This window comes from Palaemon carinicauda, chromosome 2 (assembly GCF_036898095.1).
Source record: "Palaemon carinicauda isolate YSFRI2023 chromosome 2, ASM3689809v2, whole genome shotgun sequence".
NCBI lineage: Eukaryota > Metazoa > Arthropoda > Malacostraca > Decapoda > Palaemonidae > Palaemon > Palaemon carinicauda.
This window is the reverse complement of record NC_090726.1, coordinates 194,652,225-194,676,170: the sequence shown is the minus strand read 5'-3', so window position 1 is coordinate 194,676,170 and position 23,946 is coordinate 194,652,225. Positions and strand designations below refer to the sequence as shown.

Below are 23,946 nucleotides of genomic sequence, written 5' to 3'. Positions count from 1 at the left end.
TATTTTTTTAATCAATTCTCTTCTATATTCACGATGCCTTTCAGTAAGTTTTGTTTAGCCCCTCAGAAGAAAGGTTCGTAGTTAGTCCTTTCATGATACCCTTTTTCGGTTGATCCACTATATTCGTAACCCGTGTTCGCATGGAAATATATATGGAATTGATACCTTATTCTGTAGTTCTGCATGATGGTAAAAAAACAATTATCTATCACTGGAAAACAAAAACTTTCCCAATAGACCACGAAACTTGTTGCTATTGTTGAAAGAAGTCTTTATTGCCGACAAAGTACCACCAGAATGAGATTTCTGGCAATTTCCAAAGAAAAGGGAACTGTTCTGCTGATAATGTACCTTAAAATTGCAACATCACAGTTGTTCAATATCTATTTTAACCTCAAAGCATACAGCAATATACAGTAGTAAAGCTTTTGTTATCAGCAGGCTAAACACAGGAGTTGGAAATCATCTGCATTCTATGAAAATCCTAAAGATTGGAAGATTGGTCTTCGTATTTGAATCTTCTGGAGAGAACATACTGAATCTAATGTCAAGTTAGAGGTATTGACATATGGTGATCACGTTTTGCAAAGGTTTATCAAATTCTGAACTGTTGCCAAACCTAAATACTTCTCACACAATAACTGTGCTGGATCCAAATACAATGGAAAACCATATTTTTAATTACAGAATACAGTTTGTGAGGTACCAGGAACACTCACTGACATAGGAACACCTACTAGTACTGATCACTCCTCAAGCGGAACATTACCAAGTTTCATTATGAAAGCAAATAAATTGTCAGAATTGTAGCAGCAACTCTACAAATTAGGAAAATGACATCAATTTCATGCAGTAAAAACTAATGAAGACAGAGCATGGTTGATTAAACTAAAAACAGAAGAATTAATCAGGTTCCAGGATTGACCTTATATTACAAATAATGTACGAAAAACAATGTACTGTAGTCAAATATCCAGCCTACATATCATCCTGATGAATATAACTGAGGCCCTTTGAGTCAATAGGCTATGGAGGGGATGATGATGATAATACCACAATATTCCTAATGAAGAAAATAATTGGCGTTCCTCCTGTACTTATAGATTTTCTGAACTGTCCTGATGCAAATAATTGGGAAAAGCCCATTTATATGACAAATTCGAAGATAATTTGTATTTTTCCTAACCATACAAACCTTAGCTATTTACAAAGGGTTATTACTTTTAGCGTAGCTGAAATGGCGAGCCATTAGAATTTAACGAGGGTGTATTACCCCCGCGCTAGTTAGCGGGGGGGTAGGGGAGTGGTAGCTAGCTACCCCTCCTCCCCCTCACACACAGGTGAATACTCACTTTCACTTAGAGGTAGGACTTGTCTTGGGGGACAGGGCTGGCGGGCAAATATGTGTAAATAGCTAAGGTTTGTATGGTTAGGAAAAATACAAATTATCTTCGAATTTGTCATTTGTTCCGTAACCGAAATACAAACCACGCTATTTACAAAGGGTGACTTATCCCTTAGGAAGGGTGGAAAGTCCCCAGCCATACTGGCTTTGGCTTTACCCGGGGACTCAGAATCCGAGTGAGTCGCACTCGAGAAAAGGAGTCCCTGCACCTCACAAGTTCCTTGCACCGCAAGGAACCATGTGGCCTACGTAAGCTTGTGTGTGAAGGAAGAAGTGTGACCCGTCTTAGGCAGTTGACCTGGAGTTCCAGAAGGAACTCTGGGTTAAGACGTTCCCAATACCACCTCGTCAGGGTATGGGGGACGCGACAGTATTGACTCAATACTCGGAACACAAGGAAGCATGGTTTACCTGCAGAGGTTCGAGGTCAGCTATGCAGAGACCAGGATGCTGCTTCCCTGTAGAGGGGATGATGAAGAAAGAAGTAAGGGCCAGACATACTTCTTTCGTTCATGCAGACTAAAACCTGATAACAATGCCCTCAACCTTCTGCTACCTGTCCAAAAAGGAGCCTGAGGTTAGACCAGCTGTTGTGTAGCCACCACAGAGCGATAGAAAACGTATCGAGACTCCTGTGGGTCACGCCCTGCAGGAAGCGGGCTGCGAAGGTCATCAGACGCTTCCAGACTCCAGCTTGTAGCACCTGCGTCACAGAGTAGTATTACTCGAAGGCGAGGGACGTTGCGATGTATCCAACATCGTGCTGTAGGGCGACGTGACGGGGGAGGGTCTGAAGACAGGTCGAGATGAATGTCCTTGAGTCCGGGCTGAAGAGGTATACTGGTGACTCTCCCCCCATGTCCTCCTTGTGTTCCCAAATCGGCTGCAACTGGGGCCAAACTGCAGCTGTTCCCAGCGCTAACCTCTCGATTCCTGTACTGGCAAGAAAGAGAAGGTCTTGGGACATCAGACACAGAATGGAGACTCAAAATCTTGAATGAATCGGACCGAAGGGTCGGGACCCTCAGATTCTGAGTCTAGCCAACAACTCAGGAGCGAGCCTGAATGTTGCCTTCCCCTCTTCCTTAGAAAGGGGGGGAGTAGTAAGAGACCAAGAAGATTGCTTACACACTGGCCGTGGCCAGAGTGAGCAGAAGACCCAGGGCGGAATACAATCCGAGGCCTGTCGTAAAAGGGTCTTGAGAAGATCTCTTAAAGGACTAAAAGTCCGAGCCATGCTCCAAGTTGGAGGTCTTCCTCCGACTAGGGCAGGGACGATCGTAGCTTCGCATGAGCGAGGATAGATCCAGCGGGCAGGAAAAAGTTATTCCTTTAAGCCTGAAGGTCAGGGAAAGGCTGAGCGACAGGCTTCATTGCCAAGAGCGGAAAGGAGTTTCCTCCCGCCGAAAGGCAATAAGACCGTTATTGCTGGAGAAGAGGCCTCACGGGAAGAGGTATATCTCCCACGGCACCAACCACCTTAGACTCTTCACTTTGCCTGGGAGATCCCTGTGGATGACTATCGCAGATGACGCGACCTCCGTACCGCGACTGTAGCGGGTTGTCTCTTCCAGAGGAGGAAGCGTAGTGTCTCCAGGCATGAAGCCGAAGCGACGCCCCGGTTCGGGAGAGATGTCGCAGTGTGGTTGCTTGAGTAGTCTGCGCCGTGGGAGAAGCTCTCCCGGGAGTTCCGTCAGGGGAAGCAGAGGGTCCAGAAACCGTTCTGCACATAGTCCCAGTGGAGCTCTCCCATTGAAAGGTTGACAGACAACCTGGTTTTGTTGAGACCCATTGTCCGCAGACAAAAAGGAGGGAAGACGCAGGCGTCGAAGTTGTCCCACCATCACCGGAATGCATCTTGCCAGAGTCTCGGGGTCTGAGACTGGGGGGAAAACTAGCGGAAGCTTGAGGTTCCAAGCTGTCGCGATCAGGTCCCCCAGACCAGCACTTGCTGGTTACCCAAGGTCAAAGACCCCTAGGTACACTCTCTCTATGAGGCTCTGCTCGGATAGTCTGAGAGAAACATTCCCCTGCCTGGAATGAGAGAGCCGATGGTGGAATTGAGAGAATCTCAATCATCCCGATATCTCTACTGCAAGATGTGAAGGTGTGAAAATGCGTCCCCTGCTGGTTAGCATGAAGTCGACACGCAACGGGGCGACTTGGCAGGAGCGGTAGGATCTGAAGAGGGGCCAGACTAAGGCCCTTAAGCCTGCCTGAATGATGGAGAGGTATCCTTCAGGTCTTGACCATAGGCCTGGACCGGAACATGCCCCCCCCCTTTCCTTTGACGAGTCCGAGAACCGCATCAAGAATGTGGGGAAAGGACGAGAATATCCACTACCATCAAGAGGCTCCATAGGTCAACACCCATTGCAGGTTTAATAGTTCCGCTGGTCCCATAGGGCCAGGGAGTCCGGTTAAACATTGCCTGAAGCCACCGGAACTTGGATCGCCCCACATGGAACTTATCCTGAGGCGACCGTTCGGACTATAAACGGGTCAATGAGGAAAGAAGAACTAGGAAACGTTCCAAGGTAGGGCTGAAAACTCTGCTTGACTGAGAACAGGTACTGCGACTCTCCTCAGTCTTGTCACGGTGAACCGAAAGGAAGGCTCGGAGGATGTGGTAACAGAATCTGGCGTCCCCAGGTGGTCACCCATCCAAGTACCGACGTTGCTTAACCTCGCTGGACGGACGAGAAGCGGGGTTTCCAACGTGGTAAGGCGGTTGACTCAATATCATGGCCAGATACTCCAGATGTTGAGGCAGAGGAAGAGAAGGCTCCAAGCAAAATACCATGAGCCCACACTCATGGTCAGCATTCGGAAGCTTTTCCCGGCGCTGAAGAAGGTCGAAACCCGAGCCTACCGGAGTTGACCAGCCCTCCAAACAGCAGAGGAGGCGGAAGTCTGCACCTGAGCGGCCAAGAGGAAGGCAGGGAGAGTTCTCTGGGGAACCAAACCTGCTATGCCACGGCGGGATAGCCACACTGCATCGTAAGCAGGAATACTTGCAGTTTTAGGCTGAATTCGACGAGCACCCTGGAAGATGGATGGAATGGAAACTGAAAGTACCCGTCCTTCCGATCCAGGGTTAAAGGAGTCCTGTCGCCTCGTTACCAGTCTGATCGATTCTGCTGGTCTACGCTGGCCGAAGTTTGTTCGACAAACTTGATCAGGGCTGAGAGGTCGACTATGGACATCCCCTCTCAGATCCTTCCTTACAAGAAAGGATCGACTGAGGGGGCCGGGGGTGAAGCCGTCGATGATCCTAAGGAAGACCTTCGCCTAAGGTATGGATCATTCTGCCCAACCGGGCAACTCTGCTGATGCTATGGCATAGAGGTTCAGAGACACTGAATTCGCTGACAGAGACGGCAGGCGCGATATCCTTGGCTACTCACAGAGATTGTGCGGGAATGGGCATCGGGAAGCTGTCATTCGGATGAGTAACCTTAAGCATCCTCCCAGCGAAAAAAAAAACCTGCAATCCTAGAGTTCGTGAACTCCTTTTAGGACTATGCCCCCCCGGGGGAGTCTCCCGTGCCATCTGTTCCTGACAGGAGGAAACTGCAATTGGACACCTTGTCCCAGTTGTCGTAGCCGATAACTTAGGCCGACGTGGTTGAAAGAAAAGGGAGCTGGAGCCCTGCAGAGTCTGGAAGAAAGCGCCTTGGAGGAGTGAAACCGGAAGTCGATTTACTCCGCACAGCAGATGTTTAAGTCTCTGTCCTTGGGCAAAGACAAAACTCTTCTCAAGGATGGAAGGGTGTCTGAGGTCGTTGACCTCCACAGATGAGACACCCGAAGGAAGCCTTCAGTCAGTGCGTCCAGATGGTACAACATCGAGCTTGTCCGCAAGTAGATACTTAACGACGAAAGGCCAAGGTGCCTGAGCTCGAGAGGAGGAAAGTACCCTTGATCTTCCTGTAGCTTCCTTGAACCAAACCTCGGGCCGTAACCGAGGAGGGAAAGAACCTGGTAAGCTCCCAGAGGAAGAGGTAAGCAGTCACCCCTTGTCCGATGGAGAAATCTTCAACGGAAAGCCCCCCCGCCAAAAATCCTTCCAGGGCGGGAGAAGGAGAGAGTACTCGTGCAGGAGAGGGGACCCTCGAGACCGACCTCTTGGGAACCAACTTCGCCCTGGGGGAAGTCACCACGAAGTCCACTCCTCTCTTTCTCTTCAGCGTAGGAGAGACAGCCGCTGGTTTGTTACCCTGGCCGGTGAGTGCTGGTTTCATAAACCTCATTAACGCCCGTGCCAGCGGATCAAACCATGTCTGCTGCTCCAAGGACACAGAGTCCGAAATCCTCGCTAAGGTGAAAGGGATCGGGCGATCCTTTGGAGAGGACACGACGGTTCCTGCCTGAAAGAAGGTGGGAAGAATGCTGTACTGACCTGTCTTCGTCCTGCACTACCAACCTGTGCTTGGATGGAGGTGATCCCGAGTGCCGCCTAGGAGCACGCGTCCCTGCTGCTACCACCGGCTGTGGAATTCGCCGCGAACTATGGTCGCGCGAGGGCGAACGGTCGCGCGGGCGCACAGGCGAGTGGTCGCGCGGGCGCGCAGGCGAGCGGTCGCGAGGGCGCGCAGGCGAGCGATCGCGCGGGCGCGCAGGCGAGCGATCGCGCGGGCGAGTGATCGCGCGGGCGAGCGATCGCGCGGGCGCGCAGGCGAGCGATCGCTCGGGCGCGCAGGCGAATGGGCGTGACGGCGAGGGATCGTGCTGCCGCGTAGGTGAAGAAGATCGCTGGCGGTAAGCGATGGCGAGCAGCATGTGTAGGTGAATGATCGCGTGATAGGGTGCGATGGTGATCAGCATCCGCAAGAGGGCGAGCGTTCAGGGTTGTGCGATGAGGAGCAGCATGCGTAAGCGGGCAATCGTGCAGGGTTGTGCGATGGCGAGCAGCATGCGCAGGTGAATGATCGCGTGAAAGGGTGCGATGGTGATCAGCATCCTTAAGAGGGCGATCGTTCAGGGTTGTGCGATGAGGAGCAGCATGCGTAAGCGGGCAATCGTTCAGGGTTGTGCGATGGCGAGCAGCATGCGCAGGTGAAATGATCGCGTGAAAGGGTGCGATGGTGATCAGCATCCGCAAGAGGGCGATCGTTCAGGGTTGTGCGATGAGGAGCAGCATGCGTAAGCGGGCAATCGTTCAGGGTTGTGCGATGGCGAGCAGCATGCGCAGGTGAATGATCGCGTGAAAGGGTGCGATGGTGATCAGCATCCGCAAGAGGGCGATCGTTCAGGGTTGTGCGATGAGGAGCAGCATGCGTAAGCGGGCAATCGTTCAGGGTCGCGCGATGGCGATCAGCATCCGCAGTTGAGGGTCGCGCGATGGCGATCAGCATCCGCAGTTGAGGGTCGCGCGATGGCGATCAGCATCTGCAGTTGAGGGTCGCGCGATGGCGATCAGCATCCGCAGTTGAGGGTCGCGCGATGGCGATCAGCATCTGCAGTTGAGGGTCGCGCGATGGCGATCAGCATCCGCAGTTGAGGGTCGCGCGATGGCGATCAGCATCTGCAGTTGAGGGTCGCGCGATGGCGATCAGCATCCGCAGTTGAGGGTCGCGCGATGGCGATCAGCATCTGCAGTTGAGGGTCGCGCGATGGCGATCAGCATCCGCAGTTGAGCTAGTAGCTGGCGAACCATGTTCCTTCAGAAGTGTTGGAGAACGTTGGCGTGCCAGCTGTAACACACGTGGGCGATCCGGAGATCGCTGGCGAGCTGATGATCGCTGACGAGCTGACGATCGCTGGCGAGCTGATGATCGCTGACGAGCTGATGATCGCTGACGAGCTGATGATCGCTGACGAGCAGAAGGCTACGCGTGGAAGCCTGCGCAAAGAAGAAGAGTCCTTGACCCCGACCTGAACCGAAGTTCTAGATCGCGAGGGCGAACGTGGGCGCACAGGGCACGTAACAGGAACCGCAGGGAAGATCATCTTGAAAGCGCTGACGAACAGGAGAGCGCTGACGAACAGAAGGGCGCGCAGGGAAACCCTGACACGCAAGGGAAGAACCCCCGTGGGGGCAACCCTTTGCCCCGAAGGGATCGTTGTCCGCCGGGAGACTGATGTCCGTCGGAAGACCGCTGTCCGTCGGGAAGACCGTTGTCCGTCGGGAAGACCGTTGCCCGTCGGAAGACGAGATTAGACTGCTGTCCATCTGCACCAAGACGGAAGATCGAGAAAAAGAAGTTGTAGGCTGCAAACGGAGATTCAAAAAAGGCGCCTCAAGCACCCTTATAGGGAGATGAGAGGCCCTTACGACGAGGCGGACGGAGGGCCTTACGGCGAGGGAGGCCAACAGCAACAGCAACAGAAGAAACCTCCGAAGAGGAGTCTCTATGAGTGTACTCTCTCGCGAACGAAAGAGAAACACTTCGTGGAAGTGACCTAAAAAGGGGCAATCCTCCGAAGAGGAGCTCCTGCAGTTGCCCAGCCCCTTGAGCGAAACTGCAGGTGCGACCGCTCAGCACCAAGAGCATAGTCGCACGAAAAAAAGGCAAGAGAAGAACCCCCCAAAAGAGGAAAAGCTCAAGCCTGGACAGGAAAAAACTTCCCTCGGAAGGAAAGTTATCCGCCCAAGGAGGCAAGCCTCCTGACTGTTCTAAAATGAACTGGAGAGCTGTCCGTCGACACGGGAGTACTACCAGTAGAAGGAGACACGCCCCTGACGACAATACAAGGGGGGAGGCAGCAACAGCCGAATCCCCAGGACTCAACCAGACAGCTCACACCGTTGCTATATTACAGAAACGAACTAGATCGGTAACTGTAAAAAAATAAAACAAATAATATTAGTACACATTCATTCCCCCGGGAAGGCTCCGAAGAGGAATCCCGAGGAAAAGGAACAAGAATTACACAACAGGCACGTGCCCTCACAACCACTTACACTCGCGGAAGGAGAGCTGTAACCAAAACAGAATTATAACAATTATAATTATGTAACTATGTAATTATGTAATTTAAAAATGAATGAACACTAAAGAAAAAACGAAAACCCCGAAAGGAATCGTTCTACAAGCTGAAAAAATAACAACTACAATTAGATTCATAAACTAATTGAGACAAAATGTACGGCGTAGCAACCCCACCCACACGGGAAGGAAGCTACAAGGGCGTAGTAAAACATAGTAAAAGGGTGAACGACCTCAAGAGAGAGAGAGAGAGAAAGACCGAAGTCAAACTCGATCGCAACCCATAAAATTAGGCCGTGGTGGCCTAACTGCCGAGGCCTCCACGTAGATATGTACACTACACACACACATCTGAAAAGGAAACTTACTTATTTCTATACTCAAATATATATACAAACATGAAAACATGTTTACATATATATTGAGTAAAAGAAAAGTAAGCGATTAAGTAAAGACAAAACAGACAATGGCTGCCAAGCGAGGACCAAGACAGAGACGTCTGTCACAGTCCGAGCCAAAAGTGAAAGTGAGTATTCACCTGTGTGTGAGGGGGAGGAGGGGTAGCTAGCTACCACTCCCCTACCCCCCCGCTAACTAGCGCGGGGGTAATACACCCTCGTTAAATTCTAATGGCTCGCCATTTCAGCTACGCTAAAAGTAATAACCCTTTGTAAATAGCGTGGTTTGTATTTCGGTTACGGAACAATTCAAATTTTAGAAACTTTAAGATTCCAAAAGTTATGACTAACACAACACAATTTAAATAAGAATTAAACACATGAACATTACCTAACCTAGAGGCAGCATCCTTACCTACCAGGGTAAAGGGGGGGGGGGGGTGGCATTGCTTCACCCTGTGCTTGCTTCCCAATTGGCTTCACTGCTGGCCGAGTAACAACTACATCACAATATTTCGTAATTTGTAAAACTTGCTTCGTATCATATTTCAGACGATAATATATATAATTTTCCCCTAAAAAAAATCAATTTGGTAAGTAATATAAAAATTCATACCTGTCCCGACCAACTACATACACCACATAGTTCATTTGCTACTAGTGTACGCAACTAATCAAAAGCATTGTTCAATATTTAAATAAACAGGTAAGATTATAGCTTAACACGTTGCCGTGTTCTTCTATAATACCGATGAATACATGTACACACACCAGGGTATGACTACTCCCTCTCTCCCTACCTGAGGGACGGGGAGAGACCGAGTGGTTACATGTCAGGTAATGCCGCTGAGTTTGACCAGAAAGAAATACTTAGTGTGTGTATATATACATATACATACATATCTCTCCCTCTCTCTCTCTCTCTCTCTCTCTCTCTCTCTCTCTATATATATATATATATATATATATATATATATATATATATATATATATATATATATATCCACAATTACTTTATATTGTACGGAGGAGAGTCCCTTTCCCTACTGAGCTATTTTCGACGTTGGAGCCCTTGGGCTCGTAGCATTCCGCTTTTCTAACCAGGGTTGTAGCTTGGCTATTATTGATAAAAATAATTTCCTAATTCACATAATTTAAGAGGGCGTCCTGGGGTTAATTACACTTGCAAAAGTCATGATAGTCTAGACATACTAGTACGGTGCATGAGTAAAGATTTACGGTGAACTCCAGTGAGATACGATAGCCTAGCGTAGGCTACGGCAGGGTATTTCTTTGGGCTAAGGTACCTTACTATTAAGTAAAATCTAAATAATATGCTTTAAGAAGCAAAAATATACTCACAGCCATTGCATTTATAAAGATGGGGAATATCCACTGTACACACTATGGTCTTTTATAATTTGAAACCACCTTCGACGACATAATGACTTATCTATAAGTTTTCAGTTTGACTCCAGCTTTGTATACAATCCCACAATGTAGAAATAAGTAATGACTCCCACAAGAAAAGTCTATAGATACAAAATTAAGTTCTCAATGAGGCTATAAACTGACGAAAATAAATACATATTATAGATTTAAAATAAAAATTATTTAATCACTTATGGATACAATAGAGAATGGTGTTATTATAGTAGAGACATTACCAATTCTGATCAGTCCACTAGTAAATTTATTTTTCTTTAAATATAAGTATTATAGGCCTATATATATATATATATATATATATATATATATATATATATATATATATATATATATATATATATATATATATATATGTGTGTGTGTGTGTGTGTGTGTGTGTGTGTGTGTGTGTGTGTGTGTGTGTACTATGATTCACAATGGAACCAATATTTTCGTAACTTGATCATATGGCTGCCATTTGAACATTTTTAAGACATATTGTAAATAACGTTTAAGTCAACGTAATAACAATTATTTCTTATCTTTATGCAGTAGCAACAATTTATAAAGCAAACATTATTTTCTATTTATCAATTGACGTTCTTTAGTTTAGTGTTTCATAATCAGATTATAAAAATGTTAGATTACTATTTCAATCCTTTCTTGATTTGATTAATAAGTAATGTATATATACGGATGAGATTTGTGTTTAATTGTATGTTTATAATGTCATTAAAAGTTAATTACGATAGTTTTTAAAATGAACTTTGCGATAAACCCAGGCAGACATTTTGAGATTTTAGGAAAACATACTCAAATGGCATCTTCCACAGCACACATTAATATCACCGAAGAAACAGATAGTATTTATGTGGTCGAAAGATTCTGAATTATAAACGATGAAGCTGAAATTCATATTCAAGGCAGCGGAGGCTCATTGTTTTAGGAATCACGAGAACTATCCTAGGCCTAGACATCAGACAATTCATGATCATGAAGCCAATAGGCTATTTCCATTTAGTTCCTGGAAAATGTAAGGAGTCTGGTGGAGTGGATGTTGGTAAGTGCATTAGTCAGTTTCCATTATCAAATGTGATATTTCATTATTGTGTTCATCATAGAAATAAAGGCAGTGCAGTTTTGGCTTCTACGAATAGGCCTAGCTTGTTAATTAAGATGCATCTTGTTCTAAGGCTATGACAAGAAGAAAGGCCTAGGACTACGATGAGACCTTTGATCATCCCAAAAATTAATAGTAACACTTTTAACAGTTTTAAGGCTGGAATGTTCGGCGTATAGATATTAAAACCATGTTAAAGTTTGGATGGTTATATTCTTATTTTGGGAAATGTCCAATTTATCATATTTAAAACATGATTGAGTTTTAACAACTTTTTAACGCATATTCAGTTTCCATTATTCAGCCTTGCCAACTTCTTTCAACTTTTACCTCGCAGTGTTGGTTGCACTGTGGCCTCCCTGGTCAAAGTAGCCTATTGGGTCATGTAGGCCAAATTTCATCCACCTATCTGGTCCTCATTATTCTGTTTGCTTTGTAGTCTACATTAATTTTACTTATCACTATTTTACATTATTTTCTTGCGTGGTCAGATCTTTTTCTTGTATCGAAAGAACAAACCTGGAAATAATGAGGGTTTAAATGTTCAAAGGGCGCTCATAGATGACAGAGGCCAGGGACAGTGATAAAGCCCTAGCTAGGACAGACCATATGTATATAAGATCCACGTCCAAGCTCCTCTCCACCCAAGGTAGGACCAAGGAGCGCCAGACAATGGTTGGTGATGACTCAGCAGGTAGACCTATAGGCTCCCACACACCCCCATCCTTAGCTCAGAAGAATAGTGAGGTCGCAGACACTACTAGAAACTATTGAACTTGAATGGGTCTCGAACTCCCGTCCAACAGATTGTAAGGCAAGGACATTTCCAATACGCTGCAACAACCCTAACAGAGGGTGACTACAGAAAATAACACAATAGTCACTGCCTCATTCATTCCTTGGCATTTAAATTGTGGTTGAACACACTTTGCAGTAAAAGCTTTTACAATATTAGTTGCTTTCAATACATACACAAAAGATTCACCAACAGCAAGTCGAACTCACCTACGTTTACAGGACAATTCCTCATATATGTTGTGTTTGCCGTTGATCTTAAGAAGACTAATTTGCTTTTAAGATAGAGATTCCTCTCCAAAAAACAGTTAAAAAACTCTAAAAAGTTAAATATCACCTAGTATCAACAAATCACAGTTTCATATCAAAGAAGAAGAAGAAAAAAAACCTGTTACCTGTGGTACTAGACTTTGCCTTTTTGGGAAGTTGACGGACATTTTTAAACTATAATTGCAATTTTCGGGGAAAATAAACCTGCACTTAAAGTGGTTCTTTTTTTTTTACCAACCCTTTTTGTCTCAATAGTGATCAATATAATCAGTTAGCTTCTCGTGTCATAAAATTCAGATTGATCAGGATACTGGAGCAGGTCCCTAATCTGCGTCAGAGCCATCTACAGGTTGTTACAAGAAAAAAGGCACAGTTAAGCTTCTCTATTTCTTACAAAGGCGTTTAAAAGTTCAAAACAATGCAGACTGAAGAACTGCTTGTGTAACGGTGTTATAGTTTGTATTGAGAAATGTGTATGTTGTTTCCGGATATTCGCGAATTTTACCATTTATTGTTCAGTGCTTGGATATATTACGTCATCGCGATGCATATTGCATTAGAAATTCATAGCTCCATGTGCAGCAAACCGGGGTAAGTGTGGGCTGTTAGTTTTTTAGTTAAGTATGTGTATTAGGCTATTGTTTTACGGCTGTCGAATTAAGGATAATTATATTGGAATACCCATTTCAAGTAAGCGCACTAGAGAGAACAACGAAAGGGATATATATATATATATATATATATATATATATATATATATATATATATATATATATATATATATATATATATATATATATATATATATATCTTTTTATTTTAATAAACAACGCTGTTACCTTTCACATACACAAAATCCCATTTTGATAAATGCAGGTTGAAAAGGATTTAGGTATATTTTTTCTCAAGTATAAACGACTTTTTATTTATATACTATCATATCCATACCATTTTCACCACAAGAGATTTTGTATTTTTATCGTCACAAATTACATGGGGATATTACTCAAAATAAAGGAAATGTTCGGAAATCTGTTTTACCTAGTAATTTTTATGTTAACGGAAGTAATAATTTAGGGAATTAACCTAGATATTGTCATTTATTGTGGCAGTTGATGAAAAAATACGTTGTTTGATTATCTTCGTTGGTTATTTACCACTAGAAATAACGTAGTCAATTGTCTGCCCTCTCGGTAATCATGGAAGTTAATGGAGTATATTGATTAAAGAAAAGTTTCGAATTATTTCATATAGGTTTTTAGAAAGTTAGAGTTCTCAAATTTGTGAAAATGAGAGAACTAAAAGGAGTTGATTAGGAAATCTAACCTTGAAATAATTCAAGAAACACTATAAAACAGAAGATAGAATCTTCTGTATAGGAATCTTGGTCACAAATCCAAAGAAAGCCATTTATTACAAGAGAGAATTCTACCCTAACATTAAATTCATAATTTCAGTAAATATAACCTAGGGGCACCGTAATAAAAGCTGTTTTAGTGATAATATAGCCTAAACTGTTAAAAATAAACAAATGACCCTTATCATTAGCCTTTCATAACATTCCGTATCTTAACCTAACCTGACAAGTTGTCAGAGGCTGGAATCTAACATTGGACCAAGGTACCAGTCATATAGTGGGGTTACTGGGGGTATTATTATTATTGATATTATTACTTTCTAAGCTACAACCATAGTTGGAAAAGCAGGATGCTATAAGCCCAGGTGCCTTATGTATTGCACTATTGACTTTATTAAGGGTATTTGCAACGTTAATTTGGCCCGGCCCCTAGCCTAGCTGCGCTTGCTTTTTATTCTACTTTACTTCTGCTGCTGCTGCTTCCTCTCTTCTTTATTGCTGTCCAACTTCTAAATTTCACTTCATGGTGTTACTACAAGGTTTTTCTCCACTTTCACTTGAACGCTGAATGGCCTCATAGAACCCAGTGCTACTCCATACAGCCCAAATCCATTACTGTAATCCAAAATAATCCAAAGATTCCAGAATATAATGTGAACCTAACCTAACCTAACCTGTCAACGCAGTGATATGGTATATGTTCCTCCATAAAGTGTTAATTACATGTGGATATGATTATACACACACTTATATAATGACAATGTTCGTAGGTTTTATGCCATTTTTGGAAGTTTACGTCAATATTTGTAAGCTTTATACCGATTTTTGTAAGTTTTACGCTAGTATTCGTAAGTTTTATGCCAACCATCTTGAGTTTTATGGCGTGTTAGCAAATTTAACTTTTTTTTTATTAGTTTTATGTCAATGGAATAACCAATGTTTTTAAGATTTATATCATGTTTGTAAGTTTTATTCAATTTCCATGAGTTTTATATAAATAATCATAAGAGTTTATTTCAGCACTCATAAGTTTCATGCCAAATTTTAAGTCATGCTTATTAGTTTAATGCCAGGGATTACAAAGTTTATGTCACTATTTGTTTTTAAACGATATTCACAAGTTTTACTTTAATGCTAGTAAGTTGTGGCCTAATGATCCATTCTTAAAAGTGTAATTTAATTTTCGTAAGTTTCATTCTAATCACAATTCTATGCCATGCTAGTTAGCTTTATGTCAATGCTCTTGAGTTTTGTGTTAATGGCCGTAGGTTTTATGCCATACTTCTTAGTTATATATCAATGTTCGTAAGTTTGAAACTCTAATGGATGTGCTTAATGCCGTTAGAAACTTTCATAATGACCTTAAACTGAATCTGGAGAATAAAATGTAGGAAAAAAATACAGTTTTTATATACAGTACATTCACATGAATTTAAAAAATCATTGTGTTTGCATCTTAGGTAGCCTCAGAACGATTGTATTTAGTGGTTTCAAAGGAAGGTAGATTACTTAATCTTGCTAAAGACTCCATCAGGGAAAGGCAGAAGTCAGAAGGTTGACTCCAACAATACTCCTCTACCTTAACGCAACCTTAGTTTTTTCATCTTCAATTGCTATCAACAATGTACCTATAGTTTTATACCATACATTCTTAACTCCCCCTGAATTATCTCTTTACTGATTGGGTCATTAGTATAAATATATATATATATATATATATATATATATATATATATATATATATATATATATATATATATATATATATATGTGTGTGTGTGTGTGTGTGTGTGTGTGTGTGTGTATGTGTGTGTAAATATCACACATGAATGGCATTTAATACTGAATTCTATCTTGGGAATATACATCCACTTGGAATTCATTTTATGGTAACAGCTTCTGGCCGGGTGGAAATTCGAACCCCCACCTGTTCGGCTGGAAACTATGCCTGCAGGGACCCCCACCTGTTCTGCTGGAAACCATGCCTGCAGGGACCTCCACCTGTTCGGCTGGAAACGTTTCCAGCCGAACAGGTGGAGGTTCGAATCTCCACCCGGCCAGAAGCTGTTACCATGAAATTAATTCCAAGTGGATGTATATTCCAAAGATAGAATTCAGTATTAAATGCCATTCGTGGGTGATATTTACATTGATTGAAATCACGTGTGCTTGTGATATATATTCATTTAAAATAACCACGTGTTGCAAACTTACGATTCAGCTATCACGGTGGAGATGGGTTTATTTCGAGTGTATGTACAGATTCATGGATTCGACAGGAATATGTACGGGGACTTGTCATAAACTTTTTATCTCTCTTGATAGCTCAGTCGGTAGAGTCCCTGCAGGCATGTTTCCAGCTGAACAGGTGGGGGTTAGAATATCCACCCGTCCAGAAGCTGTTACCATAAAATGAATTACAAGTGGATGTATATTCCCAAGATAGAATTCGGTATTAAATTCCATTCGTGGGTGATATTTACATTGATTGAAATCACGTGTGCTTGTGATATATATTCATATATATATATATATATATATATATATATATATATATATATATATATATATATATATATATATATATATATATATGTATATATATATATATATATATATATATATATATATATATATATATATATATATATATATATATATATATAACCACAAATGCAGCAGTCCACTGTAGGACAAGGTCATGGACATGTCTTTACTCATGTCTGAGGTTTGCCATTTTTCATCATCACGCTAGCCACTGCAGATTGGTGATGGAGGGTGACTTTAGCCTGATCACTCACAGGAAACTAAGCTAGTATGGGTGGCCCTGACTAGTACAGCTTTGCTGATCATGTCAATTCACCAACCCTTTCACCACGTTAACGTATCCCCACTCAGGAAGTATATATATATGTGTGTATATATATATATATATATATATATATATATATATATATATATATATATATATATATATATATATGTGTGTGTGTGTGTGTAAGACATTCGAGTATTACACTTCAGTTCTCAAGCAGATTTGAACTTGTTTTCCGTTCAAGTGCAAACGCGCAACTTCGCCTATCCTTAGGGTGACCATACGTACCCATTTTGACTCCTTGTTCCCCTAGAAATCACTCCCTGTGGGGGACGCCTTAATGTCCCCCTTCCAGCCATATGTCCCACATTTGGCCCCCAATTGCCACTGTACATGTGTTTAGTTATATGAATTGATGACTTTTTAATTTTTTTACCAAATTTCTGAAGTTCACTTTGCTGCCTGATACAGTGCAGCAGCAGCTGCATAATGCAGCTAATGCTCTGTTTTCTTTATACAAACTAAAGTACACGTATGAGTCACGGTATGATACAGTGAACAGCCGATCCCTATCTCTGTTGCTATTATGCCGGTTAGTACACAACCAGCCCTTGATGGGGGACGGACATTTCGGGAAATCATGTCAGCCAGAAGGAATGCTACTTTCAACAGAGACTTAGAAAAAGAATACCCTACTTACATTTAAAAAAAAAGTGAAAGTGATGTCAAATGTATCACGTGCTCATCATCCTTTTCAATAGCGAATGGTGGAGAATATGACATTGAGCGTCACATAAAAACCGACAGACATAAGCATGCCGATGCATCCGCCTCCTCCAGCAAGTCGATAACCACCTTCCTGGAGAAGGAAGGATTTAGAGAAAGAGAAATAAAGCTGGCAGCTTTCGAAGGGACATGGGCATACCATTCCGTTCAAAGCTTATCAAGAAGTGCTTTGAAAGCATGTTTGTGCCAGAACAAAAACGGAGGCAATTTTTAATAATGTTTTCTTGCCCAATGCCTTAGAGCACTGAAAGGATGGTCTGTCCCATGTAAATTGTGTTACCTTATATTGTGACTGTTCAAATCACAGAAATATCAAATTATGTCCCTTTTTGGTTAGGTACTTTTCACCTTTCCATGGCATCAAGGTCAAGGTATTGAACGTCAAAAACCTTGGGGAAGAAACAAGGGAAATTATATCAGATTATATAAAAGAAACTCTTTGTTTCAATGATTTATCCTCTAAAGTTTTGGCTTTGTGCCCTGATAATACAAACTGCAACTTTGGCGGATCATCAAGAGTAGGCAAAAATAATGTCTTCTACAGAATGCAACAAGTTCCAGGTAAAAAATTGATTGGTGTTCACTGCGCAGCTCATATCTTAAATAATTGTATGAAAGCTGCAACTGACTGTCTACGTATAGATTTGGAAGTTATAACCGTGAAGATATATTCCTTCTTCTACATCTACACTGTCCGATTGGAGCAACTGAAAGAAATTGGCGAAAATGTTGATGTGTATTACCAAAATTTATTAGGATATACAAAGACAAGGTGGCTTGCTTTACGACCAGGTGTCGAAAAGATTCTAAAGTCATTCAAACCATTAAAGACTTATTTTTTGCCCCAGGATAAATGCCCAAGGCTTCTCAAGCAGTTTTTTGACGATCCATTTTCAGAGGTTTGGCTTTATTTTATACACGGTCAGAGTATAATTTTCCACGGATACACATTATTGAGTCCCAAAAAGTTTCTATGATGGAAGATTCTTGCATCGTAAAAGACTTGAAAATGAAAATAACAGAACGAAAAAGAGAACTGTTCATCCTAATTATAACCACTAAGGTGCTCCGAGATTTCGAGAGGAGTGGGAATAATGTTGAAAATTTTAAAGCTGCAGTAGAGTGCTTTTATGAAACATCAGTGAAATACTTAGATCAGTGAAATAAGCCATTTGATGAAGTGAACAATTTTGATTGGGCCCTTCTTCAGAGTAATTCAATATGTTGGTCTCAGGTTCAGGAAGCAGTGAACTTTATTCAAGGGATAAGACCTGATTTAGAAATAGATAATAATGAACTTTTTGACGAAATTACATGTGTGATAAATTTCTTACAGACAGCTGAAAAGACGCAACAGGGGAAAGTAAGTGATGTCGAGGCGGATAGAAAATGGGAAGATATTTTCTGCCACTCTGATAATAAAACCATTCCTTTCAGAAACATAACAGGTTATTGAATTTTGTCTTAGTCTACCTGGTTCCAATGCTCCTACAAAGATTGTTCTCCCCGATGAACAACTTCTGGACCTCAGAAAAAAGGCAGTTACAAGTATCTGCGCTTAAGTCTGCACTAATAGTGAAATGTAACTTCGACTTGAATTGCAGTGAATTTAATGAATATTTTGAAACTCGCCCATCACTCGTAAAGAAACCCAAATCAAGCCAAAAATACACCAAGGAATGATGAGATTTTTTTCTTTTTTTTTTGTGTAATGTGCAGAATTCTCCTTAAGAATTGAAGAATAATTTTCTGTTTGAAATGTAACAATGATTTTTTAATAAAAACAGACATTGATAGCCTTTCTAAATTATCACAGTTTGTTTTTTAATGTACTAAGTGAAGATAAAAAAAAATCTATTGATACTCTAAAAATTATGATTTTTTTTCTCTTTGTGAGGCCATCTTTACAATTTTACCGAATAAAATAAATACAATTTTTTTTTGTTGAAATTGTCAGAAGTAATGTTTGAATAAAAACACAGTAATCAAAAGACCTTTAATAAGAGCCCAGTTGTTGAAAATACGTATGTATCAAACTTCTGCATTTATGCCATGATGACTCAATATGAGTGCAAATGCACTTGAGCTATTTGCATCTGTCCCTCTTTTGCTGTTCACATAAATGGTCATCTTACCTATCCTCTATCCTACCAGCGGAGTCAGTCGAGCTGTATGGCTCGGGACGCAAGAGTTCAAAATCTGACAACATTTATATTTATATATATATATATATATATATATATATATATATATATATATATATATATATATATATATATATATATATCGCTCGTTTGCGACAACGTCGTCATAACTCAAAAATAGCTATTTTGAGAGCCATTTTAATCAATTAAAACACTCTCATAATAATGTATGTCATTGGGACTTTTAGCACCTCTTGCGATCAATTTTTTAGCTACAATTATGACACTTTTCCCAAAAAATCAGCATTTGAAGATGAATATGTCTATATGGATAACTCAAAAATAAATTTTTTTGAGTTATGACGTCGCAAGCGAGCGATATATATATATATATATATATATATATATATATATATATATATATATATATATATATATATATATATATATATATATATATATATGTATATATATATATATATATATATATATATATATATATATATATATATATATATATATGTATGTATGTATGTATGTATGTATGTATGTATATTTGAGGGTAGGCTATTTGTATGCATTTAGCTTAAGTTTTAGCGAATAGCTGCGTTGTAGATAACGTTTTCTGTGTTGTGAAAGTGGTTCTGCCTTCTTGTAGGGAAGAGATCAGGTAGAATTGGCGGGATTTCTGAAAAAAAAAGGAAGAGATTTTAATTTTACGTTTTTGTTTCGTATATTAACCCCCTTAAATTAGAGAGTAGGTCTCAAGAAATCTCAATAAATCAGTCATCTTGAAGCAGTCTGAAGATGTAACTATTCAGGGCTTAGTCACTACTTTATTTTTACATGTTTTAAACCCCCTTAAGCAAGTCAGTCTCAATTTCTTCGTACTTGTAAACTGGAAATGGATAATAATTGATTATCTGAATGAATGGTTTTGACCTTACCTCCATTTGTCCGCTTAAACAATCTCATCAAGCGACAGGTATAGCAACCCAGTCCAGTCACTAACAACGCCATGAGTCCGCACACAATGGCCAGGAAGATGGCGGTCGATTCTGAGGCTGTAAAGTTGGGAGTTTCTTGATGGACATCAGTGGTTGGGTTGACTCGTTGTGTTGGAGTTGCAGGAGGTTTATCATACTCTGGAAAAGTTAAATAATAATTCATGTTTAATAATGATTAGATATGTGTAATATATATATATATATATATATATATATATATATATATATATATATATATATATATATATATTATATATATTATATATATATATTGTAAGGACACCGCTCCCTTCGTCGTCCAGAAAATCAACAAACTGTTTATTTATTTGAATTCTCCTTTCGCCACACCGTGGTTTCCCATGTTTATGTATTCCGTTCTATCAGAGCTACATTTTGACATTCTTCAGCAAGAAATTGAAACCCGCCGAAACAAGATACAGCACCTTCGATAGGGAACTCCTAGCTGTCTACCTCGCTGTCCACCACTTCAGGCATATCTTGGTGGGCACTCCCTTCACAATCGCGACGGACCACCAACCCCTCGTACACGCTTTCACGAAATCGACAGACGCATGGTCCTCCCGACAACAACGTCATCTCGCAGCAATCGCCGAATTCGGGTGCACCATACATTACGTCCCAGGAAAGAAAAACCCAGTCGCGGACGCCCTTTCAAGGATTGAAATTGACGCAATCCACCTGGGAATCGACTACGCCAATCTCGCAACCGAACAACGCACCGACTGAGAAGCACAGGATCACCTGACGGGGCCATCCGCGCTCAAGATAAGTGCGATTCCCCTTGGACCAGCAGGAGTAACTATTCTTTGCGACACCAGCACCAGCCGCCCACGTCCCTGGGTATCCAGCCTCCTGCAGAAGGAAAATATTCGATATCATCCATGGATTTTCACACCCCTCAGGAAGCACCACCGCTCGCCTTCTGTCTGAAAAGTTCGTCTGGCCAGGGATAAAAAAGGACGCCCGGGAATGGGTGAAGTCATGCATCAACTGCGAGTCAAGCAAAGTCAGCCGTCACACCGAATCGGGGGTAGGCGATTTTCCCCAGCCAAAAAAACGTTTCGGTCACATACACATCGACGTCGTGGGACCATTGCCCCCTTCTGGATCTGCTCGCTACCTGCTTACGATCATCGATCGCTCCACGAGGTGGTTGGAGGCATCGCCGATGACCGAAGCTACGACTCAAGCATGCGCCGAAGCCCTCCTGTCAAGCTGGGTGAGCAGGTTTGGCGTTCCTGACGACATCACGACAGACAGAGGCCCCGCTTTCCTCTCAGAAATATGGCTCGCTTTGGCGAACCTGATGGGGACGACGCTCCACAGCACCACGGCATACAACCCCGCGGCAAACGGCATGGTCGAAAGAACTCACCGCGCCCTCAAGGCGTCCCTGATGGCGAGCTGCACCGACGGGGATTGGAAATCACGACCTCCTTGGGTACTCCTCGGCCTTCGCGCCGCCCCTCGCGCAGACGGCGAGCCTTCGCCCGCCGAAAAGGTTTATGGGGAGGCGCTCACAGTTCCTGGCGAATTCTTTCCCTCATCAACCGATGACACGCAGCTGGATCACCTAAGGGACATCGCCAGGAAGTTCAGGCCATGTCTCAAAACTTACCAGGACAGAACCAAGCACTTCAAGCCAAAAAACCTGGATGACTGCGGGTACGTTTTCGTCCGTGTTGACGCTCATTGACAACCACTATCTAGACCTTATCGAGGGCCCTACCGGGTAATTAAGAAGACAATGAAAGCCTTCCTTCTCGACGTCCATGGCCAAGAGGACTGGGTCTCAATAGACCCGTGAAACCAGTGTTTCTCGAAGGAAGCGACACCGCCTCCGCCGGACCTGGCAGATCCAGAGTTCCACCTCAAAACAAGGCGCCCAACGAAAGAAAAATCTTCAAACGACGACAAGAGGAAGAGATCCTTACGCCGACAGCCGGCGCGCCCCTCCGTTCAAAAACAAGAGGAACCCTCCGACGCCCGAAAAGATACGAAGATTGATCATCAGCCCTCTACGCCGCCCGATGTCTTGGGGTGGGGGGGGGGGCGGCAGTACTTGTAAGGACACCGCTCCCTTCGTCGTCCAGAAAATCAACAAACTGTTTATTTATTTGAATTCTTCTTTCGCCACACCGTGGTTTCCCATGTATATGTATTCCGCTCTATCAGAGCTACATTTTGATATATGTATTATTTCATTACATGTTTCTGTTAACTCATAATTCGTATATTTGTAAGTGTAAGAAAACATATATTTTGGCGGGCAATTCAATCTGATTTGGCACCAGTGCCATCCTACCTTTCCGTCCGCACCTTGTAATATACTCCCATGCACATTTGAATAAAGTATCAGTTGATCTTGGTGACGCTTGTCTCACTGTCCTTACAATATGTATATGTATATAAATGTATATATATATGTATATGTATATATATACATATATTTATATATATATGTTATATACATATATATGTATATGTATATATATATACATATATATGTATATGTATATATACATATATATGTATATGTATATATACATATATGTATATATATATATATATATATATATATATATATATATATATATATATATATATATTTATATATATGTATATATATATATATATATATATATATATATATATATATATATATATATATATATATATATATTTATATATATATATACACATATATATGTCATATACACATATATTATAAATATATCATATAAATACACATATATATTATATATATATATATATATATATATATATATATATATATATATATATATATATATATATACATATGTTATATATATATCATATATACACATACGATATATATATATATATATATATATATATATATATATATATTATGTATACACACATATATATATATATATATGTATTTATATTATATATACACACATGTTATATATATCATATATATACATACGATATATATATATATATATATATATATATATATATATATATATATATATATATATATATATATATATAATATACACGTTACACACACACACACACACACACACACACATATATATATATATATATATATATATATATATATATATATATATATATATATATATATATATATATATAGCTTAACATAAAGATAATTGTAAAACAAGATGAGTCTGTTAAGCCAAATATCTTTATGAAAGTTGAATGCAGACGTTAAATATGAATGGAATAATCATCTCTATATCGGTTTCGAATATTTTATCACTTGAGAATTTCACACCATAATATACTGTATATGTTACCCACGAATCTACATAATAACTGTCGCTATTTTACTGATTCAATTTTTGTTAATTCTTTTTCTATTTTATGAGGAATGTTTTGCATATTTTGTTCTGGAGAAATTAGATGATATTCTGATTCTATAGTAATAAATATATCTACATTCTATGCCTT

The 23,946-nt window shown here is 41.1% G+C and overlaps 2 protein-coding genes and 1 long non-coding RNA gene across 5 annotated transcripts in view; 1 reads left to right on the top strand and 2 right to left on the bottom strand.

The window, feature by feature from the left end:
- LOC137629314 (zinc finger protein 681-like) overlaps positions 1 to 10,245 on the bottom strand; it is a 43,176-nt gene extending 32,931 nt beyond the window's left edge. For 2 of the 3 annotated variants that reach the window (XR_011041481.1, XM_068360583.1), the window contains exon 1: positions 10,098 to 10,245. Coding sequence is in view for 1 of the 3 variants with exons in the window: in XM_068360574.1 (XP_068216675.1) it covers positions 10,098 to 10,103 (6 nt within the window). In the remaining 2 variants the exon portion in view is untranslated. The remainder of the gene's footprint in view (positions 1 to 10,097) is intronic. The other variant, XM_068360574.1, reaches the window with a different exon arrangement.
- A 1,533-nt stretch (positions 10,246 to 11,778) lies between these two features.
- The window catches only part of LOC137629291 (uncharacterized), a 122,676-nt gene continuing 110,508 nt past the window's right edge, over positions 11,779 to 23,946 (top strand). Inside the window, exon 1 of the long non-coding RNA XR_011041480.1 lies at positions 11,779 to 12,939. This is a non-coding gene — a long non-coding RNA (uncharacterized lncRNA). The remainder of the gene's footprint in view (positions 12,940 to 23,946) is intronic.
- LOC137622774 (uncharacterized) overlaps positions 19,960 to 23,946 on the bottom strand; it is a 15,521-nt gene continuing 11,534 nt past the window's right edge. The window contains exons 4-5 of the mRNA XM_068353368.1: positions 20,398 to 20,595; positions 19,960 to 20,138 (exon numbers count right to left, since the gene is read on the bottom strand). Coding sequence (XP_068209469.1) covers positions 20,044 to 20,138; positions 20,398 to 20,595 — 293 coding nt within the window. The 3' untranslated portion in view covers positions 19,960 to 20,043. The remainder of the gene's footprint in view (positions 20,139 to 20,397; positions 20,596 to 23,946) is intronic.